The sequence below is a fragment of the Mytilus trossulus genome, chromosome 7 (genome assembly GCF_036588685.1).
Source record: "Mytilus trossulus isolate FHL-02 chromosome 7, PNRI_Mtr1.1.1.hap1, whole genome shotgun sequence".
Taxonomy (NCBI): Eukaryota; Metazoa; Mollusca; class Bivalvia; order Mytilida; family Mytilidae; genus Mytilus; species Mytilus trossulus.
This window is the reverse complement of record NC_086379.1, coordinates 49,402,761-49,430,088: the sequence shown is the minus strand read 5'-3', so window position 1 is coordinate 49,430,088 and position 27,328 is coordinate 49,402,761. Positions and strand designations below refer to the sequence as shown.

The following is a 27,328-nucleotide window of genomic DNA, read 5'->3' as shown; positions in this document are numbered from 1 at the left end:
ACAGAAATCGTTTTGATATAATCTCTCTTTTTTCGTCAAAATAATTTTTTGTACTATGAAAGTTTGCAAGTATCCTTAAACACACAATTTTTTTCTGGTTATGATTGTCTTACATTTAGCAAATATTCGTGTCTCCTGTTTTTTAGAGATTCATATCAAAATCTAAACACAAAATATTGAAAAATCAAAAATGTTATTCCATTTTAACAATCAAGGTTGTTAAGTTTCAAATAGAGCAAAATTGTAATAAAAGATGTTTCTCTATATTCAATAATATGAAAATGACACGTTCAAATTTTGCTTTCTTAAAAATAAGATGGTATAAAATATAAATCCATATCAAGTTCCATTTATATTAAACTCGTATATATTGATCTGTGAGTATATCAAGTCATTCTGGACACCAAAACAGTCAAATATTTGCAAAATCATTGCTCTACAATGAAGCAATGGACTATAAATGACGAGCAATGCTTTGAAATAAAATGCTTTCTTTTTTTCAAGGGATAAATAACCATGTAAATAACAATTGATGTGGTATGATTTCCAATACAAAAACTCTCAACCAGAGAATAACCACAGTTACTGGCAGCTAGTTCAAAGCCCCTTAGAGCTAATAAAAAAAATCCTGCAGCTAAGACTAAATTTTCAATCAGTGCACATCCAATATCTAATGGATTTATTGTACAGACTTCATAAACATTCAAAGAAAAGCAAGACCTTGTGCAATAAGTACGATCTTCAATACAGAGACTTGGATCCCACCAAGCAGCAAGCTTTACCATGTATAAAGGGCCCAAACAATTGCATATGTAAACACAACCAACGATTTCATCTATATAAAACAGAGAAATATAGATTCCTACACTGCAACAAATGTATTCCGATATTTCTCCATTCGAGACATTTACATTTTATTTTTTTAAGCGCAAGGCTTGCCGCGCTCTTTAAATAACTAACATTGTTACTGTCGAGGGTGGAGAAATATCGAAATACACGAGTTAAAGTGTCGGAACCTGTTTCACCTTATGATCTTTATCCTTCTTTTTCAACGATTTTCAGAATCTTGTGATCTTTATATGCGACGTCATTAGGCATAGTCGCCTTTTTTAATGACGTCACAATAGGAAAATTCAGAAGAAAACAAATCATTTAGACGTCATAGTCAAATTTCGACTAATTATTTGCCGAGAACAGATTTTTCACTTTTGAGGAGAAATATTTTCTCGCACCGGTAAGGAAATGTGAAAATAGCTCAAAAACTAGAGAAACACGGCTCAACTTTTTGGAATTTTGGATCCTCAATGCTCTTCAACTTTGTACTAGTTTGGCTGTTTAAATATTTTGATATGAGCGTCACTGATGAGTTTTATGTAGACGAAACGCGCGTCTGGCGTACTAAATTATAATCCTGGTACCTTTGATAACTATATAAACCACCTCAACGAACGACAACTACTGAACGTGCTGTTCATGGATTATAGAAAAGAAGTGGGAAAGTAAGTAGACATTAAATAACAAAAAAAGCATTACAAATTGTATAAAAAGGTCAAATAACAAGACTTACACTTATAAAATGAAAAACCCAAAAATAATTCATAATAAAAAAAATCATGCATCAGAGTCTTCTTAAGTTAGCTTTATTTAAATTTGAAACTCGTTAACTGAACTAAAGTTTCAAAATCCATTATTCAATAAAGACTATATACATGAACATATTTTATCAGGTTTTATGTAGCAAATTTTAATGTTTTCATCTCAATTTATCAAATCATAAGAATGAGCAAAATGTTCTTTACCTGATTTTTGCAAAGTTAACGAAAACAAATCCAATAGTAATAACAAAAATACAAATTTCACCATTTTATCCATGTTTTTTCAACTTAACGAGGAAGTCAAATTTATTTCATATTGAAGTGCGAAATAAGTACTTAAATTAAACGTACTTCCGTGTGACGACCAGATCAATGAAAACTAATATGATGAATTTATCTACATATACAATACTCCATTTTTTTGCTTTTAAAATCATCAGTGATAAATGTATATCCTAAACACTTATTGAATTGTTTTTGGGGGGTTAAGTTTTAGTAAGTATAACAGAATGAATATCTTTAATGTGTATATTTTAATCTTCGTTATTGAGGTCAAACTTGTTATCCATCAATCTAAAAGTGTTATCAAATGTTTGTGTTAGATAGGTTTCGATGAGTCTTTTCAGAATTTAAACATAAGGTGTGAAATGTAATAATACAGACACAGGTCCGTAATAAGTGTTATGCAATTCTAATAGTTTAATGTTATACATATGTATCTAATCTCTATAGCACCTGTACTGATATCTTGTTCAATTGCCCATTTGATTTCCCATAAATTAGGTATGTAGTATTATCACAGAAACCAAACTAGCACATAAACAAATGACAAATATATGTTGTTGTCCCCGCAGATAAGGCCCCAAATAACATCGTTTTTGTTTGTAAAAGTATTTACATTAACTGCTTGATAAACGAATAAGGTATTGATAATTCACTTTGAAACTCAACATATACCTTGATATTCATAGATCTGTTCTATAGAACAGTGGTAGAATCTATATTTATCTCTTTTCGGGCAATTTCGTTCTTATGTTGTACTGGTATCTGTCCCAGGTTAGGAGGGTTAGGAACCTGCTTACATGTTTAACCCCGCCACATTATTTATGTATGTGCCGGTCCCAAGCCAGGAGCATTTAAATTCAGTGGTTGTCGTTTGATTATGTGTTACATATTTGTATTTCGATCATTTTTTTACATAAATAAGGCTGTTAGTTTTCTCGTTTGAATTGTTTTACATTGTCCAATCGGGGCCTTTTATAGCTGACTATGTGGTGTGGGCTTTGCTCATTGCTGAAGGCCGTACGGTGACCTATAGTTGTTAATGTCTGTGTCATTTTGGTCCTTAAGGGATGGTTGTCTCATTGGCAATCATACCACATCTTCTTTTTTTTATATCAGTACAAATTTTTAAACAAGAAATTAAACAAGCCTTTGATACCCTTGAGTCGTCCATACCATTGAATCGTTCAGGTCAAACTTATTTACGTCGCTTCATACATCATGCCGTTGCTGAAATGTCCTGGTCAAAGTTCTTAATGCCGGTTCAACGTATTTGACGTCACAAGCCGTGATATGTAATCTTATTATGAAATGAATAGATATTGGAATATGTTTGTTGTTGGTTCAGGGTTTGCTTTTTGTGTCGGTTTTTCTCTTTTTTGTTTGTGCGTTTTGTAGGGATGAATGTCCTTGCATGTATCTGCGATAAACATGTTATATTTCTGCCACGAAGTGTTGCCATTTTAACGATGGTTTTAGCATTTTCATTAAGCAAAACGTTTAGGTAAACCAGGTTCGGGTTAAATATTATTGTTATATACATAAACAAATTCATGAATCTCCAATCTGGCGATATCTGTATCCATTTGAATGTTAATCCTTATCTACTGACTGCTATAGGTCGTTCTGATGTTGTACTGTTACACTACTTTGAACGTAGATAGTATATGTTTTTGTTTTCTGTTAAATTGTTCTTTTTAAAATTGTTATACGATGATGACTGATTTACCCATATTTGGAATATTTTATTTATTGTGTCTGTTCATTTAACGCATCAATGAAAGTAAAACGGAATTGATGAGACTATCATTAAAGTGAGAGGGTTAGCGCTAGAGAACCAGGTTTGATCCACCATTTTCTAAATTGAAAATGCCTGTACTAAGTCAGGAATATGACAGTTCTTGTCCATTCGTTTTTTATGCGTTTTGTTATTTGATTTTGACATGTGATTATGGACTTTCCGAATTGATTTTCCTTTGATTTCAGTATTTTTGTGAGTTTACTTTTTTCCCAGGTTATTAAGAGGATTAAAATCTTGTAATTCAGTTGTTGCCCTTTGTTGATGTGTTATATGTTTGTTTTTTGTTTGTTTGCTTTTTTTGTACAAAGTATTTTTCTCGTTTGAATTTGGGCCTTTTAAAACTGACGATGCTCTGTCATTTGGACCAAATATTCTCTCAAGAATTATTTCATTGACAAATATACTACATCTTCTATTTATTTTGATGTCACCCAACCATGTATTCTCAAAATATCCAGTAAGAAATAAGGAATATGGCGGTGATTATCAAATACTAATAATTTGTGTGTATGTATGTTGACGTTTGTTTGTATTGCACTTCAGTTCCTGTTGGTCCTTTTGTTTTCCCGAAATAGTTGGTGTGTTTCCTTATGTTTGAGTTTGTAACCCAGATTTGTATTCTTCAACCAAATTCTGCCTTTTGAACACCGATAGACTACTGATGCCTTTTTTTGTTGATTTCGCCGTATTAAAATTAAAATAAAAGAACAACCTATTGAACTCTCTTTTTTATTCCAATGCAGAACAAAACAAAATAATGCGGCACAGTTTTGTTGTTGCTATTAATGATAAAAATAATTGGCCTAAGTGCCAACCAAAAATCTATTTTCATGGTATTTTTCTGTCTCTTGTAAAGTTATAAATGCATAAGACCTTAATTTACAAACATTTCACGATACATTGATGTGATGGCCAAAGAACACATTCATCGTACCTAACATATTGCAAAAAAAACTCTTTTTTTTTTACAAATCTGAAGACATTTAACTTTGAAAAAATGTTTTAATGTCTTCAACTAGTACTCAATATCTATTAACAAAGTGTCACCTGCTGTGTAACTATATACATATATACTTCTTTTGAAAATGAAAACAAAACTTACGAACCACATACAAAATATCGACAAATAAATGTATTATCATGTCTATTTCTTGGGTTCATGTCGTTGTTGATATATCATAATCATCTTCAGTTTTTTGTCCAAAGAAATGATCATATGTGTCTTCCCTTCCTTCTTCTTTTCTTTTGTGACTTCCAGAGTCGTAAATAGTATCAACTGAATGGTTGTAAATGTTAACCTCTGATTCTTTGTGACGATTATTTCCCGAATGATCGTAGGCTCCTTCCTCAGATAAAGCGTATTGATCTTCGTCGCCAATGTTGTTTTCTGCATCAATATCAGGCGTTGCAAACTCATAAGTGTTAGGCAATTGTATTCTATTGAAACCTGTGGCAGACGGATCTAATACCATATAACTGTCTGTAGTTCCTTTTCCTTCGTCTCTTCTCTCACTTAATAGTGTTTCAGGTGTTTGATCCACGATTGAATATTTATGGTCACTTAGAGTTGGATTGCCTGATAAAGTTGTATTCCGACGCACTGCATATTCAGTATTAGTATTTTTGCCATCATTTGGCATATGCCTGGAATGATTAGCGGTTAAAGGAAATGCTAAATCGTGACTTTCAATATAGTCATAGCCTCCGGAATGATTATTGATTGTTTCTCTTGTTCTTCTAGATTTGAGTGATTGCCTTTAATATACATTAAACAGATATTAAGTATTTTTGTATTCTGACTCAAAAAACAAATATCTAAAAGATAATTTATGCGAGTATAATTTATCAACCAAATAAACATTAACCCCGCCGCATTTTTGCGCCTGTCCCAAGTCAGGAGCCTCTGGCCTTTGTTAGTCTTGGATTATCTTAATTTCATTATCACTGAACTAGTTTATATTTGTTTAGGGGCCAGCTGAAGGACGCCTCCGGGTGCGGGAATTTCTCGCTACATTGAAGACCTGTCGGTGACCTTCTGCTGTTGTTTTTTATTTGGTCGGGTTGTTGTCTCTTTGACACATTCCCCACTTTCATTCTCAATTTTATGCATAAAAAGAACATTGCTTTAGTTCTTATGGCTACCCTTTTAAAGGTCATTGTTTGTAATGTTGCAACACTATGCCATCTTCATGAGTAAACCTCTTTTTTAATTTCACTTAAAATATTCATTCTATAAAAGACTAATTAAATTTTATTGATCAAAAAGTGAAATCACAAGAATACTGAACTTAGAGGAAAATCAATACGGGAAATCCATATTCACATGGCAAAATCAAATAACAAAACGCAACAAAAACGAATGGAGAAGAACTGTCATATTCCTGACTTGGTACAGGCATTTTCAAGTGTAGACAATGTTGGATTAAACCTGGTTCTATAGCGCGAACCCTCTCACTTTAATGATAGTCTCAAATGTGCAGGTTTAAACAAGTACGTTTAAATAAAGAACTGGGCAAACCGTAAAAAGAAATATATCGGATTATTGTGCATGCATGGTTCGCCAATTTTGTTTTTGTTTTGAACATCATTAGCTAGCTGTTTAATAAAAATTCGTAGGAATATTTAAAACTTTAAGAGTATAAATTTAGGTAACATACCTTTTAATGAGAACAACAATCACAGTAATAACACAGACTAGTAATAAACCTCCTATAACCAAGCCTACAACTAAATCTGCAAAATAATAGAAATAACATGAATTAAAATAAATCGGTGAGTGGCTAAAGGGAAATACTTATATTTCAAAATTAGTTATCATTGAAGGACACATTCAGGATTTCAATCATTGTATGTATAATAATTATTTTAATAATTGTGTATGCTTTTAAATACAATCATATGATATAATTAAGCTACGTTTTTGTAAACTTTTCACTAACTGCATGACAACCTAAACTGTGGGATAAATGGTAGCCGTTTCGTCAATTGTTTTTTTTTTTTTTGCAGATGTGTTGTCAGACTTCCTGCGAACTATGAGTGTAACTTAAGTTTATATCTAATAACAGATAATCTGATATTAACAAGTCAGACATACAATGTGGTAAACATGAAGCAGTCTTTACCTATAAGACCAAACTGACACACAAAATAACAACTATATGTCAGCACACGGCCTTCAACAATGAGCAAAGCCCATACCGCATAGTCAGCTATAAAGGCCCCGAAATACAGGACAGGAATGAACATAAAATATATGGCTTAAAGCATGTTGCTTTTATTGTATCGAACACTACATTTGAGAATTACACAATTCCGCCACAGTAGTCAAATGTCTATAGAGTTTAAGTTTTCATGTAAGAATATTTCAAAATCTCAGGAATCTCTCACAGTTAAAAATGTAAACAAAGAAACACTTTCATCAGGTATAGTTTTTTTCATATAAAACAATTATTAAAAATGAATTGATCTTGAGTTCCAATACTATATTTTACTATACTGATAAATATATACTTTATTCCAAGTGTCATGCAAACAAGACCGGAAAAGAGAGTAGATTTCTGCGCAGATGAATGGATTTAAAAAGCATGACAGAAATCGACCGTTTTTATATTATTTCAAATATAAAAAAAATTATAGCACAACTCATTGTGAAAGCAACACATAAGGTTATGTAAGGATCATATATACATGTAAAAATAAAACAGACGTGGTATGATTGTCAAAGATACTTCTCTCCAACAGAGATTCATTGAAGTATAAGTTAACAACTATTTGGTAGTGAACGGCCTTCAACCATGATTAAGACATGCTGCATAGTTAGCTATAAATTGCCAAAAAATGGCAACTGTTAACAATTTAAAAACGAGAACACTGACGGATTGAATAATGGAAAAAACAATAATAACGAAAAACAAATTGATTAACATGAACAAACTTTATCTATTGATTCAAACAATGAAATCATTACATGAACAAAAGAAATATTTGAGGTTAATAAATTACTTACACTGTATGTAGAAACCAATTAATTATGTATGGAGGTTTAAAACAGTTGGATAACCGAGATGAGGGCGGCACATTATTATACTTATACACTGCACACAACAAAACAACATTGCGTTAATGTCAAATAACAAGTTTCACTGTTTAGCAACTTCTAATACCATTCATAATTGTATTGTTATCGTAAAAAAGCATTATACTTGAAATGGTCATGAATAGTTTAGATAATATTTAAAGTTCATTTCCTTATTTTCAACTTTAAATACAATTAAGGGGATTCCACTCTTGAGTATGATTCATTGTGTACGCTATCATTTCAAAACATATGAAAAAAACAGGCATATGCGTACGTTTATATATACATCGAGTAAGCTATTAATCATTTTCCTTTGGAAACCATCATTTTGACAATACTTTTTTTAATTTAATAAATACTTGATACAATTGGACGTTAAAAATTGTTGTGACACACAATACACCATTTTTTTCAATTTATCCGAATTCTTATAAAATTGTGTATGGACCTTGTGCAGTCCTCTTTCTGGGAAGTATTTTCCATTAAAACATTCATTAGAAATATAACAACATTCCATTTTTCCGATTCTGGTATTACACAAATTGACTTCTTTCCCAATCAAAACGATACAATTTACAATTTAATTCTTTGAACAATTAGAAACTTAATGACTTGATATGAATTAAATGATGTAATATTATTATTTTTTTTTCAAAAACAAACATTTTTTATTTAACCAGTTAACTTACATTAATAGATTTGTTATTCTCATCTCAAAAAAGGAAATTGCAAATTCATTTCTTAAAATCAACACAGTTGCTTGATGTTTAAGTACAAATATCGGCTGTGTTTGCACTTTATTTTTTAGAATTCATTGAATGTTATTGTTAATTTTAATTGTTTTTTTTTCTTTATTGGACTCCTAAATGCACCACGTCTGGTGAAATATCATGTGTTTACGTGTGTACTGCAGCACAGTTATTAAATAGTTACATGTACTTAATTTAAAATCTGGGAAAACCAAAAACATAAGCGCTGTAACTAAGAATTTTGTTCTTACAGCATGTACGAGGTTTGTGTATGATTCAAGTGATTTTTAAAGGAGACAGCTCGAATAACATATCTTAAATGTTGGCTTAATATTTTTATTTTAAATTGTATTTGCGAAACATCTACGCTACAATATCATAGTTTGTTTTACTGAAATTCCGCCAGTGAAATTAGGAGATAACCGTATTGTATTTGAGGATTTGCGGGGGTAAACCGGGGGTTTTACTGTCGCAAATTGAGTTTACCTGGCGACGCGGAGCGGAGACAGGTAAACGGATATTTGCGACAGTAAAACCCCGGTTTACCCCCGCAAATGCTCAAATACAATACGGTTATCTCCATTCTAGTGAAATCGTCTTTAAAAATAGTTAATATTGGAATTATTTATAGATGTCATGTGACTTCAATATGTTTTCGAAGCGTCATAATAATAACCCTCCGCCAAAATATAGTTCGAAGAAGGTTTCCAAAATATTTTCAGACCACACCATATTTTTAAATAAATAATTTGCTGGTAAAGATATATCAAATATTTTATTTTTCTCAATGAAATACTGTTTATAGAATAGTAAATAAAGTTCACGATTCAAACTTGAACAAAATTAATAACAAGTAAGATGGCGGCAACCACGGATGTTTTGGATGTGCAGCACTTCTAAACTCCGTATAAATCCACGAAGAAGTCAATCATATTGGGTCGACAATGATCATTGCTGTGGTACATGGTAATTGAAGATCTGAACGGAGGAATGGTTTATTTCAAACTGTTTGCTGTATGTAGGAACCGACATTCTGGTGTTGATGTTGGTGTTGTTGAGGCACACGTTCTGCAACATGTTCATGTACGGTACAGACGGAAGACAAGGTGGCGCTTGAAGAGGTGCAGGTAAGACATTAGCATGGTTTTGAGATAATGCGACAGCGTGAGAGGTGGCAGTTTGGTCATTATGTGATTTCCCTTGCAGGATTCCCGAGTATTTTCTTTTTTGGGCTTCAGAAGAGTCGGCATTGTACGAGTCGAGACTGCTCTCACACTTGTGCCCTGAAATCTTCATGATCTCCCTGTTGGAAACTCCAGCATGAGACAAGACAGTTACTGTGGTTGCTCGAACACAGTGGTTAGTGTACATTTTACTGAGTTTGGCTTCTGTAGATATTTGTTTCATCATGTCATGCAGCATTTTTTCTCCAACAGGCCGTGATGTATACCATGTATTATCATCCTTGTTAACTTTTGCCCGCGGTTGCTGGAAGAAATGAGTACTGCTTGTACACCTTTTACTCATGTATTTCTGAAATGCTTTAAGAGGACAGTTGTCATTGCCTGTTGCATACATACGTGGATTTCTTTCAAAGTCATCGTCTGTTTGATCCCTTTTATTATTTGTAGTTGTTTCTGACATTTGAAATTCAACATATTCTACACCGCGACTATCTCTTTGAATTGCAAAAATGTTGTCGACAAATTTACGTTGGTTTTCCCGACCACGCCTCCCAAAGCTTAGCATAATGTCAAACCAAACTTGGCGTTGTAGACTTCTTGGGTTTTCAAGAGACAACACATGTGAATTTCTCAATTTTTCAAGATCACCTTCTGCGATTGAAGAGTGGTGTTTTGTTCTGTCAAGTCCTTCCCGCTGCAACTTCTTTAACATTGCAGTAAACATTTGGTTTGAGGTATAAAGCGATTTATCTTCCATAAGAGATTCTGGACGGTTATAGGGAGGTCTTCTTAAATGGCGGCTTATGGAAGCACGGATTCCAACAAAAGTACTTTTTGAGTAGAAGTTCCCATCAGTTGACCTGACTTGAGTGTAAAATTCACGAAAAGAAGTGTTGAGCATTTCTGTGCTGAAGTTTTCAGAGTTGACATCTTTGTTTCTGTCAGCAAGCCATTCTAAAAAATAGAGATAAAAAGGTTCCTTTAAGCTGTTTATTATTCTAATGTAATTGAAGGACTGGTAAAGAATTACAGCTTTTATGTAACTTTAAGATCTGGAAAAATTATGGCCTTTTTTATGTGATTCGAGTGGAGTTACTTTAACATGCTAAATGTATTTTTAGCTTGACGTACATTTATTGTTATGTTGCATATTAAAACCATATATTGTATTTGAGAATTCGCAACAGTAAACCGCTGGTTTTACTGTCGCCATTTGAGTAGTTGGCAATAAATATGTCTAGAGTTTATGTTTGACATCGTGAGTATACAAGTTTATGCTAAAGACAATGCAATAGTTTCGCAGACTTTCTCATTCATCACATTTTACGTCAATATATAAGTTAAATGGTATTTATTTTAATATGCTGCATTATAATGGAGTAAAACTGTATTTTATTTTAAGCTTGGCCTTCGTAAAACTTGATTTTACTGTCACAATTTATCTGTTTACCTAGCTCTGCCACGTGTCGCCAAGAAAACTGAATTTGCCACAGTAAAATACCATACAGTATCGCCTAATTTGTTTTAACTTAATATTGTACAGCAATAATTGTTCTCGTCTTGCATATAAAGTAGTTATATATATATGATACAGTATTAATATGTGATATTTTTTTTCAATTTCAGTAACAAGTGACGATCATATAGGTCTGGCCACACAGTGCTGGGCACTGCTACTGAGAGAATTTTGGTTCTGCATGCCTTATTTGCAGAAAGAGTAAATGTTGAACCACAACATAATCATGTGAACAGTGAAAGCAAGGAGATGATGATATTTCGGCCTCTAGATATAGAATATACGCAACTATCTTTTAAATTGAAAAGTGTTCTTTAAAAATTCAAGATGGTTTTCACAACTGTGCCTTCTAAAACTTAGCATTATTCATGTCAAACCAAACTTTGCGTTGTAGACATCTTTGGTTTTCAAGACACAACATATTTGAATTTTGTAGTTTCTCAAGATCACCTTTTGTGATTGAAAGAACAGGAAAAGCAAGGAGATGGTGATATTTTGACCGAGTTAAGAATATAGCATAAACAGCTAATATCTTTTTAAATTGCAAAAGTGTTTTTTTCTGAAAATTTACATTGGTTTTCATGACCACGCCTTTCAAAGATGAAAATGAAAAATAGTGTGAAGATTTCAATTGTGCAAATAATAATGGTGGATGAATGATCAGAATATAGTGAGCTTTATTGGTAAATGAGAGTTATTAAAATGGAGACTGAATGTGCAGAAAAAGCTTTCCTACTTTGGATATAAACTTCCTCCTATACATGTACAATGTACATGTAGTTAACTGTATGATTTACAGAATGTGTGCTTGCTCCATAATAGCAGCTAGCTGATTTACAATTGTGTGATACAATATCTACATTAATGATGACGTACATGTTGATACATGCGTCAAATCAATCTAAATAAGAGTATTCAAAGATATTGCCTGTTGCCATGGTTACATATTGACTATATATATATACAACAATAGGTCAATGGCAGAAAAAGAACTTTTGTGTATAATTTATAATCTCTAGTGGTATTTATCATTACAATGAATTTCATTTTTGTGGTTCCTTTGCTGTTGGCATCATCTAAAATCAACTCCATTTCCTCATCATCTAGTTCCGCAAAGCGGCTTTGAAGAACAGCATTGTTTTCTTTCTGTGATTCTAGTATGTTGACAGCTTCTATCAAGTCAACATCACTCTCAGGGTCAATCAAGGGGTCCACTGCAACAGATAAACAAAGATACATGTGCATGCATGCTTTATCTTATTTGCAACAGTACGTTGTAACAAAGCTTTTTAATTTTTTATTTTTTAAGGCGATTTTTTGTAACAATAATTTTCTTTGGAAGTTGACAAATACTTTGAATGGGTAAATTCCACTTTCTATCAGTTCGTTACTACAAATGTAAACTAATCATGCTTAATAGAAAGCAAATATTTTGATTTCTAACATTCTTTTGATACAATGTATTTCATTTCTCACAAGATAAACATTGAAAGTCACAATTTTAGCCTCAAAATGTTCTTTTTGTCAACATTGAAGCCATTCAGGCATTCTTAAGCATTCAAAGGGTATAAATATGTCTAGTTTTAATTTATGTTTGGCATCATGAGTATACATATAACGTCACATTGTTAAGTTGCGAAAGACAATGCAACAGTTTCCCTGGACTTTTTCATTTATGTCATTTTACCCCAAAATATTTGTTAAATGGTATTTGTTTTAATATGCTGCATTAAAATAGAGATAACTGTATTGTATTTTAAGCCTTGTAAAAGTTTAGAGACAATTGCACCAGAATGGAGATAACTGTATTGTATTTAGGGACTAGCGGGGTAAACTTGGGGTGCACATATCTGTTTACCTGTCTCCTCTCCGCGTCGCCAGGTAAACTCAATTTGCAACAGGAAAAAACCCGGTTTACCTACCCGCAAATCCTCCAATACAATACGGTATCACCCAATTTTACGAAGGCCAAGCTTTAAATACAATACAATTACATGTATCTCTTATATGGAAGGTGGATTTCAGGTTTAAAAATAGTATTTTTTGTGTCTCACTCCTTTTTTTCGCAGCCCAATGTTATGTTGAATTAAAATGAAGTGGTTTTATTTGAAAATTTGCAAGTTTATATATATTTATATATTTATTTTGACTTGCATTGAAAGGTTTATTCCACTTATTAAAAACATAGATTTTTAAAGACTTTTAAGAGGAGTAACAAAAAAAGAAAAAGGGGGGGGGGGGCATAACAGAAGAGATAAGGTGTTATGGAGAAAGCTGTGTAGGTTTTATTCTGCTTGAATTTGTTTGACACCTACGAGAAACATCAGCTGCAACCAAGTCCACTTCCATGGGATTTGAATTCATTCTAGTAGACTGATCAGCTGTGCAATTCTCCGTTGACAATTGCAATCTGTCGGCGTCGTCTGCTGTTGTGTTGACTGGTGGGTTTTCTGCCGTATCTGTCGTTTGGTCCTCTTCTAACCCTTCTAATAAACTTGTTTCTAAATTAAAGTTTGGCAACACTGAAGGCATTAACAAAAATAGTTCATTCTGTGAGTTATTCTCGTCATTCGGGTCATTGTTGTCAAAAGTAGCGGTATTTCGGTCAGCCATTGTTAAGCAAAACAAAACAAGTGCGACGCGTATGAATTTGTTATGCGGTTGCGACCTATTAAAACGTGAAATTTACATAAGCCTGAAATAGATATTGACCAATGAAATTGATTGTTTTAAAAATATTGCATTAGAATAATGTATTTCATGGTTGGGTTGCTGTTTCCTTGAAGTAACCCACACAAACCTCTCAAAGGATCGTATACAAAGTCTTATAAAATTCATATAAAACAGGGAACTGTGGTTTAATTCATGACCATTAGATTTTAATCTCACTGAAAATTAGAAAAATATCATTTATGTTTCACATTTCTGTGTGCAATAACAAGAAACCCAACCATGCTAAATGTAAACAATGTAACCTGTGCAGCTAAGCTTCTTGACTACATGATTAAAAGAAGTGTATCAACAAATGTTCCACTGGTTATTTTAGTGAAAAGAAGAGTTAGTTGTTTACCTTTCTTGCAATTTGTGTTGTTAACAAAGATATCGTCAACAGCAATTCCACTTGTGTATCCATTACCACGTGTCGCTCTAAACATAATTTGATATGGTCCGATATCATCCAACGACAGCGACTGGAAATGCCATGTGTTCCCCTGGGTACCCAACTTCTTCCACAATTCAATTAAACGTGTATTTTTGACTTGAAATACTTTCAAAGTGTTGATGTGTTCCCCATACATATGATACCAAAATGTCAAAATCTGCTTTGGACACTGATTTATCAAACCAGACTGCAGATCAGTCACATCGTTTTCTTTCGTTGGACTTTGAGATTTAGTGTAAAAGTAGTAACCATTTTCTAAAATAAATTGGTTTGCGTATAAAGGCGAAAAAAGATACCAAGATTGACAAATATGAATCAATATTAAGTATAAAAATATTTAGAAAATTCAAGGGATGCAAATAAAGGGCCCTTCTCGGTATAACTGTTACATATAAGAAGTGTATTCCGACCGAATATCTAAGATTGCTCCAATTAATAACATGTCTTATATATAAAAAAAAAAAAACATGGTATGATTGAAGATGAGACAACTTTCCAAAAGAAACCAAAATTACACTGAAATTACCAACTATCCAACTATAGGTCATTGTACGGCCTTCAATAATGAGCAAATCTCATACCGTATAGTCAGTTATAAAATACCTCGAAATGAAAATGTAAAACAATTCAAACGAGAAAACTAGCGGTATTAATTGTATAAAACAAATGAACAAAAACAAATATGTTACACATAAACTAACAACAACCACTGAATTACAGGATCCTGACTTAGGATAGGCACATACATACATAATCCAAACCCTCCCCTAAACTATGACATTAGTATAATTATAGTACAACATAAGAACGAACTATAAAAATCGGTTGAAAAAGCATGAACTCATCAGATTGACAAAACATCAAGTAGACGTAGCCAGGTACTTGTACATCCCAACAAAAAGACACTAGGAACAAATTTTAATTTTGACATTTTACTTTTTATTACATTCCGATTCTAAATAATGCTTAACGTTCCAGAGCACCTTTGATCACCCCCTGTTTTTTGGTAAGGTCTGTCTGTTTTTCTTTTTATATTTTAGTAATTACGGAGTCAGTTTACTTTTGATCTATGAGTTTGACTAACCTTCTGATATTTTTCGCCCCTCTTTCATGCATAGACGGTATTTGATTCGTTAGAAGGCACGAAATCTAGTATAACCACAATGCTTATAGTTGTACAATGTATAAATTTGTATAAGTTATAAAAAGTGTATTAGTCTAATGAAAACAATTGTGATAGAATATTTATAAAAGAAGGGCAAAAGATACCAGAGGTACATTCACATTAAAATAATAGTAGTTTCCCCCCTTAAAGTCTAGCCATACACAAACTTTCAAAACAGATAGAGCTCATCTTTTCTTTACATGCATGAACCGTGTTAGGTATCATGTTATGCAAAATACATAGTGAGAGTTGTATAAACTAAATTCTCTAAGGAATATGCGAAGATGGAAACAAATAATTAATAAATGCTAATGTAAACAAAACTAAAAAATATTCTCCCTTAAAAATTGAACAAACACTATTCAAGCAAACGTAAGGCATGATGCTTTAAAGAAATTCATATTTTTTGGTAGAAATAAATTTAAATATGTATAGTTTAGGTTATTCAAGGCAAAATATATTAACCATTATAATTCAAAGGTGTTGAGTTTACATGTAATTCCAGTTTAGTGCTTCTTTGCAGGTTTTTGTTTATTTGTAACTTTTTGTTTTTCTTTTAGTACATGTATATGTTTTACATTGCAACTTTACCAGATGCAGTTGTGTGATCTTTGTCTGGTCCTGTAGATGAATGACGACTAATTCCGCGTGTACGTTTCCACTTGTATCTATCCAAACCGTTGACCGACCAACCGCACTGGCCACTTTCGAAAGTACAACTACTATTAACAATTCCTGTGAAAGATATATATTTTTTAAACTTCAAAACAATAAATAGTTATACATGTGGTACATTTTTATGTTCAATATACATATATACTTCTAATTCAGCAGATTACATTGAAATACAATTGATAGGATATTGTTACAAGTGATTGATCAAAAGGCTTTACCAAACTTCTAATATGTACGCCGTCACATGAGCAATATCAGTCACAATTACAAAGGTCTAATCAAATGTCTGTATGAAATCATATAACGTGACACCATCTACCTCAGATATATTATATAATGTAGTGTTTCTGTACAATAGTTTTCAAACATTTGTGAAATCTCTAAACTTTAAAGATTCATTAACCTTATTCGGTTATTTTGCAAAGAAAAACTCAAAAATCTAAATATCATTAAAAGATTTCAATGCAAAAAGACAAACTCTTACAGCAGTAAGTTAATAGTTAGCAAGCAGAGAATATTTTTCCAGTTTATACATCCCGTCGTTATGATTTCGTGTTATGGTACGTTTTTTCTTAACTTCTTGTCTTTCATTTTTGTTACGTGCTTTGTTTGCATGCCTTTCTGTGTTTCTTTGTTACATATTTGTTTGTTTTGAGTCATAAGGAGTATAACACAACATTGACTGCTGTACCCCTAATTTTCATATTTGAATCTAGTATGTCTGTTTGTTTTGTTCACACATCGTTGTCAATATAATGGAATTGTATGCGACTGTCATACAAGTAAGAGGTTTACCTACCTTCAAAACCAGGTAAAACTCACCGTTTTCTACATAGGAGAATGCATGCACGCCTGCACAAATTCAGGAGTATGACAGTTGTCATTTATTCGTTTTAGCTTTTACATTGTATGATTGCAATTTGTGATAGATATATATATAAACAAATGAATACGAATATCCAGCGCATGCATTATTATGATATTGTATGACGATAAGTGTCCTTCTTTTTCCTTTTATTAAGATTATCATTAAAATCTAATATACATGTTATCAGGTGCATGAACGATTTACCTATTACATATACATGTAGCTATATGTGACCCGCCATGACATTTCCAGGCTTATGGAGGTAAACGTCACAATGCGAAAACGTTGATGTAAAGTTACGTAACGTAATCGGAGCACCTGTTATTGAATGTTCAATTTATTAACTGATAAACCTATCTAAAATAGTTTGTTTCTTTAAGAACTTGAATATAATTTCGAATATGTAAACAGTATATTTTTAACGAACAATATTTAATCATGCGGGATAAAATAGAATTTATAATTCCCGTGTATAGATTAGCGACATGAATGATTTACGCAACTTGTAGCTTTGATGTTTACAACTTTGTTCTTTATCATTGAAAGGGCTTTCAGAGGCGAATTTAGGTCCACCCTCCCCCCCCCCCCCCCCCCCCTTTTTGGGAAAAAAACTTGGTTGCTTATATAAGGAATCACTGAAGCGTGACTGGAGCGGGCCCCCTCTTGGGTCAGTCAGTGGGCCCCCACTTATGAAAATTTCTAGATCCGCCACTGGCTTTTGTTGTTATCTATAAATTATAGTATCATTGCAGATAAATCGTAAAAATAAAATAGTAGCGAAGGACTATAAAATGCGTAAATTAATTGTCTGTCGCGTATTAGTTTTGAGCTCCAGGTTCTCATCAAGGGGGACTACTCAGGTTAAACTATTTTTAGACAACAAACGAAAATATAAACAAAGAAGACAAAATATATTTTGTACACATGTACATACTTTGAAGATGAAAATGAATTTACAAGTGCACTGTGTCTAACCACACCGCCAAATTTGTTCGGACTCGATGGTATCTAACATCCGGCACAATGACGGAACATCAATAGACAGAAGAAAGATATGTTTTTCCTTATTTTCTTATTTTTTTAATGATATCAAAGAATATATATACATATACAAATATTTTGAATTTCTATTGTGATATGCAATATTTTCTACAACCGTTTTAATATTATTTAACGGAGGAATAAATAAAAATGCACGTCAAAATGACGAATTGAGTGAACCTTGCCTCGAAATTGTTTAATTTCTCGTTAAATTGTTCACATTGTACGGAAAGAAAGGTACGGGAAGATAGATATTGACATGAAGATTACAAAACTTGTAATTTTGAGCATTTTGATACTTGTATTTCTGAGTATGGAACGAAAGAAATAGGTCAGCGAGTTTGATTATGTTTATAATTATAAACATTCTCATTGATATTTTTTTAACAAGCGAGACTAAGTGATTCGAATTCAAAGCAGCATATACAAGCATGAAACACAGATCTAACGATTTTTTTCCTATTGACCTCGTTTTATTGAAGAACAAAAAAAACGCCAGTGAAGATGTTTGCTATATCCAAGTTTTCTCGTTCGGGAAATTAGAAATCTTCAGTTGTTACACATTTTTTTTTAATTCAAGAACGGTGTAATTTTGTTTGGAACTCTTGGTTGTTTTTAGCTCACTTGGCCCAACAGGAAAAGTTTTTTTTATCGCTTGGCACCGGTCGACCGTCGTTCATTATCTTTCAATACAATTTTTTACATACATTTTCACCTCTAAACTTACTAGGCTGCATTTAACAAACCTTATCTAAAATCATGTCTTTTTTTTTAATTATAATTAGGGTATCTAGTTTTAAAAAGTTTACTGTGACCCCGCTTGTCAACCAAGATGGCCGTCATGGCTAAGAAATAAAAAGGTGGGGGGGGGGGGGGGGGGGGGGGCATGCAAGTGCATGATGTCAATTATTTAAAAACAGCCGGTGACATAGAAAAGTTGAAAAGGGCCAAATGATTATCTTCAAAATGTTGAGCTCTACCATTTGTCCATTTACTATAAAATTCTCACATAAGTTTTTAAAGGAGTTATTGCATGGACCCTTAAATTACGAATTTGAAGTTCTTTTTATCAATTTCGATCTATTATTTTCAAACATATAAAATTAAACATGACTTAGGAAGTCAAAATATACAAATAAATCGACTTGGCCAATATCGTTATAAAACTGATTGACCTTTAATTAAGAGGTTTTTTTTTCATTTCACTGCGTTTTTACAAGCCCGTCACAATTTTAACAGGACGTATGACTGTATACCTCCGTCCGTCCGTCTGTCCTTTCTTCCATCCGTCCGTTCCTCCATGTATCAGTCAATCTGTTCGTTCGTTCGTCCGTCTATCTATCCGTCTATCCTTCTGTCCAGCGTAAACATGTCGCACTGTAACTTGAGAACAGCTTTAATATCCAGTTTTCATGAAACTTAAGAAAGTTATTGCTTGTAATGGTCAAACGATCTGGAAACCATTTAGTGAAAATCAAATTAAAACTTTTTGAGTTACAGGACTAAGTAAGTAAAACAGAGGTGTGTTTTTTTATATCTCATATCTCAAAAATGATTTATCATTATTGCATCAAACTTTACACACTTCCTAGTAATATAAATCTTAACTTTTGCCTACTTTTTGTTGATGTTTTAAATTTTGTTTATTAAGCGTTATTGAGGGTTTTTTTGTGAAAAAAAGGGGAAGCAACATATATATTGCGATGTATCTCAAAACCTATATAAAAAAATATCCCAATGTTATAAAATAATTAGATATCAGTGTTTGCTATTGAGTATTTATATTCCATTTAAAATTAGTTTGAAGATCAATGACCGGATACGCCTTTCATTAGGAAAATGTGTTTTACTATTACCTACGTTCAAAAGTGCCCGTTTAAAATAAATTTAAACATGCCAAGTTTACTTTACAATAAAAATATATTGACAATGTTCACATCCGTGTTATCGTTGCTTTTCATAAATTGTTGGTTTTCAAAAAATTATAAAAAAACGGGTGATATATTCATTGTATAGACGAAACCGGGTGATTGTGTAGTAAACGACAATGACAAAACCGGTGTATTGTAATTTTTGACATGACCCATTTCTTTCGTTCCATACACAGAAATACAAGTATTGAGATGCTCAAAATGACTAGTTTTGCAATCTCTGTGTCAGTATCTATCTTCACATATTTTGAGTGACATACGAATTTTAATTCTAATTAAAAAGCAGAAAAAAAAATTTGAGTGATTTTATTTGAAAAGTAGATCCATGGTTGCTATGGAAACCGAATGGTTGCTTAATTTAACTCAAATTCACTTATCAATAAATTTAGTTCACTTTAGTTACATTTTGATAATTTTAAAGACTAAAAAAAAAACAAACGCACAACGATATGTCAACTTGCAAGGAGAACTAAATTAGATAAGCCTTAGAAATATTGCAAAGTGGTACTATTTTTTAAATAGTGCATCTCACAAAAATGACCATAATTCTTTTAATTTTGATAATTCGACCAAAAACTCTTTCTTGGTGTTTTGTATCTATGTGTACTTCATAAAAATGCAAAAAACTCATTTTGGTTTTAATACCTCCATAAGCCTGAAAATCTCATGGCTGGTCACATATATGCATGAATTTTGAAGTCTGAATAAGTTGAGGAAGTAGATTTTCTAACTTCATCTTTTTCATGTTTAAAACATTTATATAATAAAGCAAATAAGTTCAACTGGATACCAATTGTATGAACACTTTTCGTTAAAGGGAAAAATAAGCTGTGATATAGAACAAAACGTTGACTTGTTTTAAACATAAAAAATGACATTTCGCTATCAGCAGTCGCTTCAGTTCAATTTGGACAGCATAGAATACAAATTATGTACAGTAACATGCAGTTTGAAAGAAATTCTACATGTAGCCCGAAGTACGAAGATTTAATAGAAGAAACTGAGTAGAATGAATGAGATTAACATCAATTTAAAAAGTACTCATAGGGAGACCTTCGTATAACTGTCTTTATGATATGGAAATCAACAAAAGTCCTTCCCGTTAGTTGTATAGTATCATGAATGCCGCCATAAATCATAAAAGAAATATTTAAACCGTTTCTAGCTAACGACTGGTTTTAAGGATGTATTCTTCTGACTTTTCAATTTCGTTCAGTCTCGTTGAAATCTCGTCCTTGAATTATTTCCAAAACATGTAATAAAAGTGGAAAATATCAATGAATTTTAATAATATTAGTATCAACCATAACTATGTGAAAAAATTGTATATTTACAATAAAAGGTTTTTGAGTAATCGAGTTTTTAAATTTATCGACCAATCTAGTCAGTATTTTTAGCCAAAATTTTAAGAAAATGGGTTAGGGATGCAAAAAAGATTCATGTACATCCCATATTATTTTGGTCTGTTCGAATTTCTTAGAAATGTATTTTTTCAATCATTTATAATACAAAAGTTGAAATAATATGCATTTTGTTCTTAACCATGTTAAAACTCAGAAAAACTCAGAAAAAATACAAAATTGACAGCATGGTAAATTTTACACAAAAAAGCGTCAAAATATGATAAAACTTGTTTATATTAGCACCAACCAATAGTTTTTGAAAGTAATTTTATTCAGACTGGTCCACTTCATCTTTATAGAAAGTATAAAAAAAGTTTAATTGTGGAACTGTGATTTTTTTCATGATAATACATGTAGCCCGAAAATAGGTAAAAATCGATGAAAAATGTAAAACTCATCAAAATTGGGCATTTTCAAAGGGCCGTAGCAAAAAAAGAAGTGCACCACCAATTATTTTGTTATAGTCTCATAAACCAAAAAATCAGGTTAAGAAAAACAGTTTAATTTTAGAAATTTTTGACTCCTCAGAGGTGTACATCCTTAAGGCAACTGAATTTATTTCCGAGGCAAAGAACATATATACAACAGTATCTTAATATATTTCTTGCACATAATTCGGTTTATAGGTTTGGTAAACTTTTCAGGTGAATGACGACATTTAGCTGCTATGCATAGATATAACATTGCCGTGATTACCACAAAACACTGAAAAACCTGATTGTTTTGGTACAAAACATATCAAAAAGTACTTACCCAATATTGTATTTACATTGATCAATACAAGTATGAGCAGCTCCAATGTTAACATCATCATAACGTTTCGGGGTCGTTTTATCATTTGTTACTATAAATTTATTATAAATAAGGAAGTAAACATTTAGGTCAGTATAAGTATACTTCCATTGATGTTTTCCGTGTGTGTATTACACTATATAGTATAGTACTTACATGTAAACATGCTACAATTGAAATTAATGATTGGGTGAACTCATCATTTCTGGATATTTATTTTTATATTATATAATATGGAAAAGACTTATTCATGTTTTATATAAGTTTAAAGTTATATAATTGAACTCATATTAAGTTTGTTCAGTCATTTATTCAAAAACAAAACATGATAAACATAGGACTATCATATTTAATTATTAAAAGTCGCTCAACTATGATGAAAATAAATATAACAAAGCCTTAATAATAAGAATTATCTATCAGTTAAAAAAATATATAATGCATGCAATATGTAAAACTTGTTACAAAAGAACATGCATCAGCATAAAATTGTACATTTATGTAGTATGTATGAAATATTGCCTTTCTTGATTAACCTTCATCAGAAATGTTCGAATCAAAATATTTAAAAGGACAAGGAGGTACAATTACTTAAACAGGTGATGCGTTCAATTGAATTGCACATTAAATTTTGTAAATTGTTTTTATCAAGTAAAAAGAAAAATCAAACACTTTCAAAAACAACACGAAGTCACAAAATAATCTAGCAAATTCAGTAACAGTGTGTTATTACAGACTAGGGGAATAACTCCGGTATCATGGATGGAGGCGATTACATACGGACACATAAAATCACGTCAGCTTCCATTTCTACATTTTAATCAGACAAAGATGACGTCACAATCATAGACACAAAGTACTGACAAAAGGGGAACAACTCTCTCTTACATACAGAAACATAATCTGACCATACATACTGATATATAACATCCCGCCCCCCAAAAACAAAAATTTACTCAATTTTTACAATGGTCAATATGTTTATGTGTTAAAAAAATACAATTTATAATCATTTCAAAATAAAAAGTTACATGAATAAAATTAATCTCTCACACTGAAGTAACCATTTTAAAACAAACGTATCAACGCTGCAAAACCGAAAGTCTGGCATCTCGGACTCCTTCCTCGGATGACCTTATGCACGCATTACTCTCACACAAACAATTACAGTGATACACACATATTAATGGCATTTCCTACTAGACAAACTGATATCATTATAAATAGCTGAATACACATTTGATAATATCATCAGAGACCTTAAACTCTTAAATTTAATCAGGTTTTATTTATAATAAATATCACACCGCTAAATGATAAACACGTTCACATTAGCTTAAATTCGAAGTAAACAAATAACATAGATCAAAATTAACATGAAAAGTATCTGGATTCATAAAATCAACATAGTTAAAAATAAAATGTTCTTGTACAGAATAAATTCATCAGGGTTCTTTAAAATGGGTCTTCTCGGAAATCTGCAAAATCATGGCCATACAGTTATCACCAAACAGTAGTTAATATAATTACGTTTTTAAAAGACGGAGTCAAATAAAGGTTACGGCGGAATGAAACACAACAGCAATACAGTCAAAATTACGCAATACACATCACACGTGTAGTCCAACGGATAAACTGGGTCAACATCAATAAACAGTTAAAATGGCTCTTTTGGTGAAATCGGAAGTTTCGTATGCATGGCGATACAGTTATCACCGATACAAGTTGACATATGTAAAATCAAACAGCATAATATATAAACAGGATCCAAATGTTACAGAAATAAAATGTATGATCATGACGATGCAATGAGATAAATCTCACTTGCTTTCTTGTTGAAAACGGAATACATGTAGACATTCATAAATAATTCACAAAGACAGTACGTACACGAGACGAGACATGCTCAGTTCTTCTTCTTTTCAAAAAATCAATTTAAATGTTGGTATTATATTAAAAGTTCGGGTATAAAATTTTTTAACACACAATGAAAAGTGTTCAGCATCATGGCGGCATGGCAGGATCCATCAGGAACATTCGGTCAACTTTATATGTAAAAATATCCAAAATTCAATGAAAAATTAGATCCCAAATATGTATAAATCATTATCCACCGATCGTTTAGGTCACTCCACCATATTACAGACTAGGGGAATAGCTCTGGTAGCATGGATGGAGGCGATTACATATGGACACACAAAAACACATCAGCTTCCATTTCTACATTTTAATCAGACTAAGATGACGTCACAAACATAAATACAAAATACTGACAAAAGGGGAACAATTCTCTCTCACAAACAGAAAAATAATCTGATTATATATGATATATAACAGTGTATACAGTGGGGATCACTTCTAACCTCTCATTAAATCTGTCAGGAGAACTGTTCTAGAACAGTACGTACCTTTTAGTCAGTTCTAGGTTAGAACTGTTCTACCCTAGAACAGTTTTAGACAGTTTTAGCTAGAACTGACCAAATACTTCTAGAACAGTTCTACGGCCAAGTTAGAATTGATTTCTAATTCTACGGCTAGAATTGATTTTTTTAAAATTCTACAGCCAGAATTGATTGATAAATTCTACGGCTAAATTGATTTATAAATTCTAAGCTTGATTGAACTTGTGCCAGTTCCTAATTCACATATAATCCTGCTGGCCACGTTATTACCGGTGACCTTAACATTGTTAATAACGCTTCTCTACGAAATGTGTTATCGAAAGGTCCGAAATATCGTGAGCCTAAATCCATCAATTGGAAATACAACTTTAAAATTTTGATGGATTCAGTCGGGGATTATGCCAGGCAATGCGCGAGAAGGAAGACGTAGACACTCTATCCGAATAGATTAAGGCAGTGAGGTCGGTAATACAAATCAGAATTAGGAAACTGAATGGGTCCATCAATGCCCATGCTACATCAATCTTTAAAGACCCAAATGTTGCGAAACACCTATCCGACCTCCATGATAAATATGTTGTTGTCCCCGCAAACAAAGCCCCAAATAACATCGTTTTTTGTCTGTAAAAGTCATTACATTGATTGGTTGATAAACGAATTAGGTATAGACAATTCACTTGGACACTCAACATATACCCTCACGACACTTACCAAAGAGAAAATCCTGGATAATCATAGGTCTGTTATTTGTTCCTTTGGTATTTCAATCAAAGATGAAGAAAGGGATCTTCCATCACTGTATTGGACACCTAAACTACATAAGTGTCCTTACAAACAACGGTATATTGCTGGGTCTTCCAAGTGATCCACAAAACCTCTTTCTAAATTATTAACATCTATTTTATCAGCAATCAAAGGCGGGCTTCAAAGTTGTTGTGAAACTGCCAATTCTAGAGGTGGCGTGAATCAGATGTGGATACTTAAAAATTCCAAAGATCTTTTAGAGTACATACAATCTAACTCTCTTTCATCTTGTAACAGTTTTAAAACATTTGACTTTTCTACTCTTTACACAAGTATTCCACATTCCAAACTAAAAGACAAATTAAAAGAGTTGGTATTACTTTGCTTCATAAAAAAGAATGGCCAACGTAGATACAAGTATCTTGTCTTAGGGAGGGATAAATCCTACTTTTTAAAGAATCATTCTGATTCAAACAAAAAATTCCCTGAAACCGATATTATCAAGATGCTTGATTTCTTGATTGACAACATATTTGTTACATTTGGAGGACGTTTTTTTCAACAGACTGTCGGCATCCCAATGGGAACAAACTGTACTCCTCTACTTGCCGACTTGTTTCTTTATTATTATGAGGCTGACTCCATGCAGGAACTTCTTAGGAAGAAAGATAAGAAGTTAGCAATATCCTTTAACTCTACTTTCCGCTATATAGATGACATTCTTTCACTAAACAATTCAAAATTTGGTGATTATGTGGAACGCATCTATCCCATCGAATCGGAGATAAAGGATACAACAGATACAGTTAAGTCGGCTTCATATCTTGACTTACATCAAGAAATTGACAATGAGGGTCGGTTTAAGACAAAACTTTACGACAAAAGAGATGATTTCAGCTTTCCAATTGTGAACTTTCCATTTCTAAGTAGCAAAATTCCAGCAGCACCTGCATACGGGGTATATATCTCCCTATTGATACGATATTCCCCTGCTTGCATTTCCTATCATGATTTTCTTGATAGAGGGTTACTGCTTACAAGGAAACTATTAAACCAAGAGTTCCAAATGGTGAAGTTGAAATCATCCCTTCCTAAATTTTACGGACGCAATCACGAGTTGGTTGACCGTTATGGAATAACCGTTTCACAAATGATATCGAATATGTTCCTTACGTCGTAAATACAATCCCCTTCCCTTTCATGAATGTGACCTACCGAATTAGACTATTTACCGGATTTGTAATCACATAAGCAACACGACGGCTGCACAGTAATTCAGTTATAATCTTAGGTCAAGAGGGACTATAGTATATAAATAACTGCAATATTGGAAATCAATGTCCACAATTTTTTTCTCTAGCATCAATTGAGAGTGCCAGCATTTACTATTTTATTCAAAATATCGCATCAGAAACAAATATCAGCAAATGATCAGTAGTTTTCATACCTCAGAATGACTCATGTCACAAAATTATTTGTCTGCATCAACCAAAACTGATCATATTTTCACTGTATTGTGTATATCTTATCGGCGCCTTTTATAGCTGACTATGCGGTATGAGCTTTGCTCATTGTTGAAGGCCGTATGGTGACCTATAGTTGTTAAAGTTTGTGTCATTTTGGTCGTTTTGTGGATAGTTGTCTCATTGGCAATCATACCACATCTTCTTTTTTATATGGAACACAATACACCTTATTGCTAATCCTGGCAGAATTTTGTGAAACCAAATATCTATGCAAGTACACATTTGTTTAATTCGCGAAAATTGGTATCTTCAAAACATTTCATATGAATTATCTACTGATCTGAACGAATAACTGTTCATCAAACATGTTTTCCAATTTAAAAAGCATTTTTTTTTTAAGTATTTGATTTGCCTGTAACTGCTTTCTGTTTTGATGTATTGAATGTACATATTATGTCTTTTTCTCCAAGAAA

General features: G+C 32.4%; 1 protein-coding gene across 1 annotated transcript; it reads right to left on the bottom strand.

The window, feature by feature from the left end:
• Positions 1-4,730: 4,730 nt before the first annotated feature.
• Positions 4,731-22,285, bottom strand: LOC134725217 (uncharacterized). Its single transcript, XM_063588863.1, has 5 exons — positions 22,205-22,285; positions 16,125-16,268; positions 14,276-14,623; positions 6,336-6,411; positions 4,731-5,433 (listed from the first exon to the last, which is right to left on the bottom strand). The coding sequence occupies exons 1-5, from the start codon at positions 22,263-22,265 to the stop codon at positions 4,836-4,838; spliced, it is 1,227 nt and encodes a 408-aa protein (XP_063444933.1). The 5' UTR covers positions 22,266-22,285; the 3' UTR covers positions 4,731-4,835.
• Positions 22,286-27,328: the final 5,043 nt, after the last annotated feature.

Bases quoted from the DNA above. Each gene is read 5' to 3' on its own strand.
- LOC134725217 (XM_063588863.1), bottom strand. From the start codon at position 22,265: ATGATGATGTTAACATTGGAGCTGCTCATACTTGTATTGATCAATGTA. The intron at 14,624-16,124 runs GTAAAGTTGCAA...AATTTATTTTAG, and splicing joins AGATCACACAACTGCATCTG to AAAATGGTTACTACTTTTAC. The intron at 6,412-14,275 runs GTAAACAACTAA...ATTATTTTGCAG, and splicing joins CAACACAAATTGCAAGAAAG to ATTTAGTTGTAGGCTTGGTT.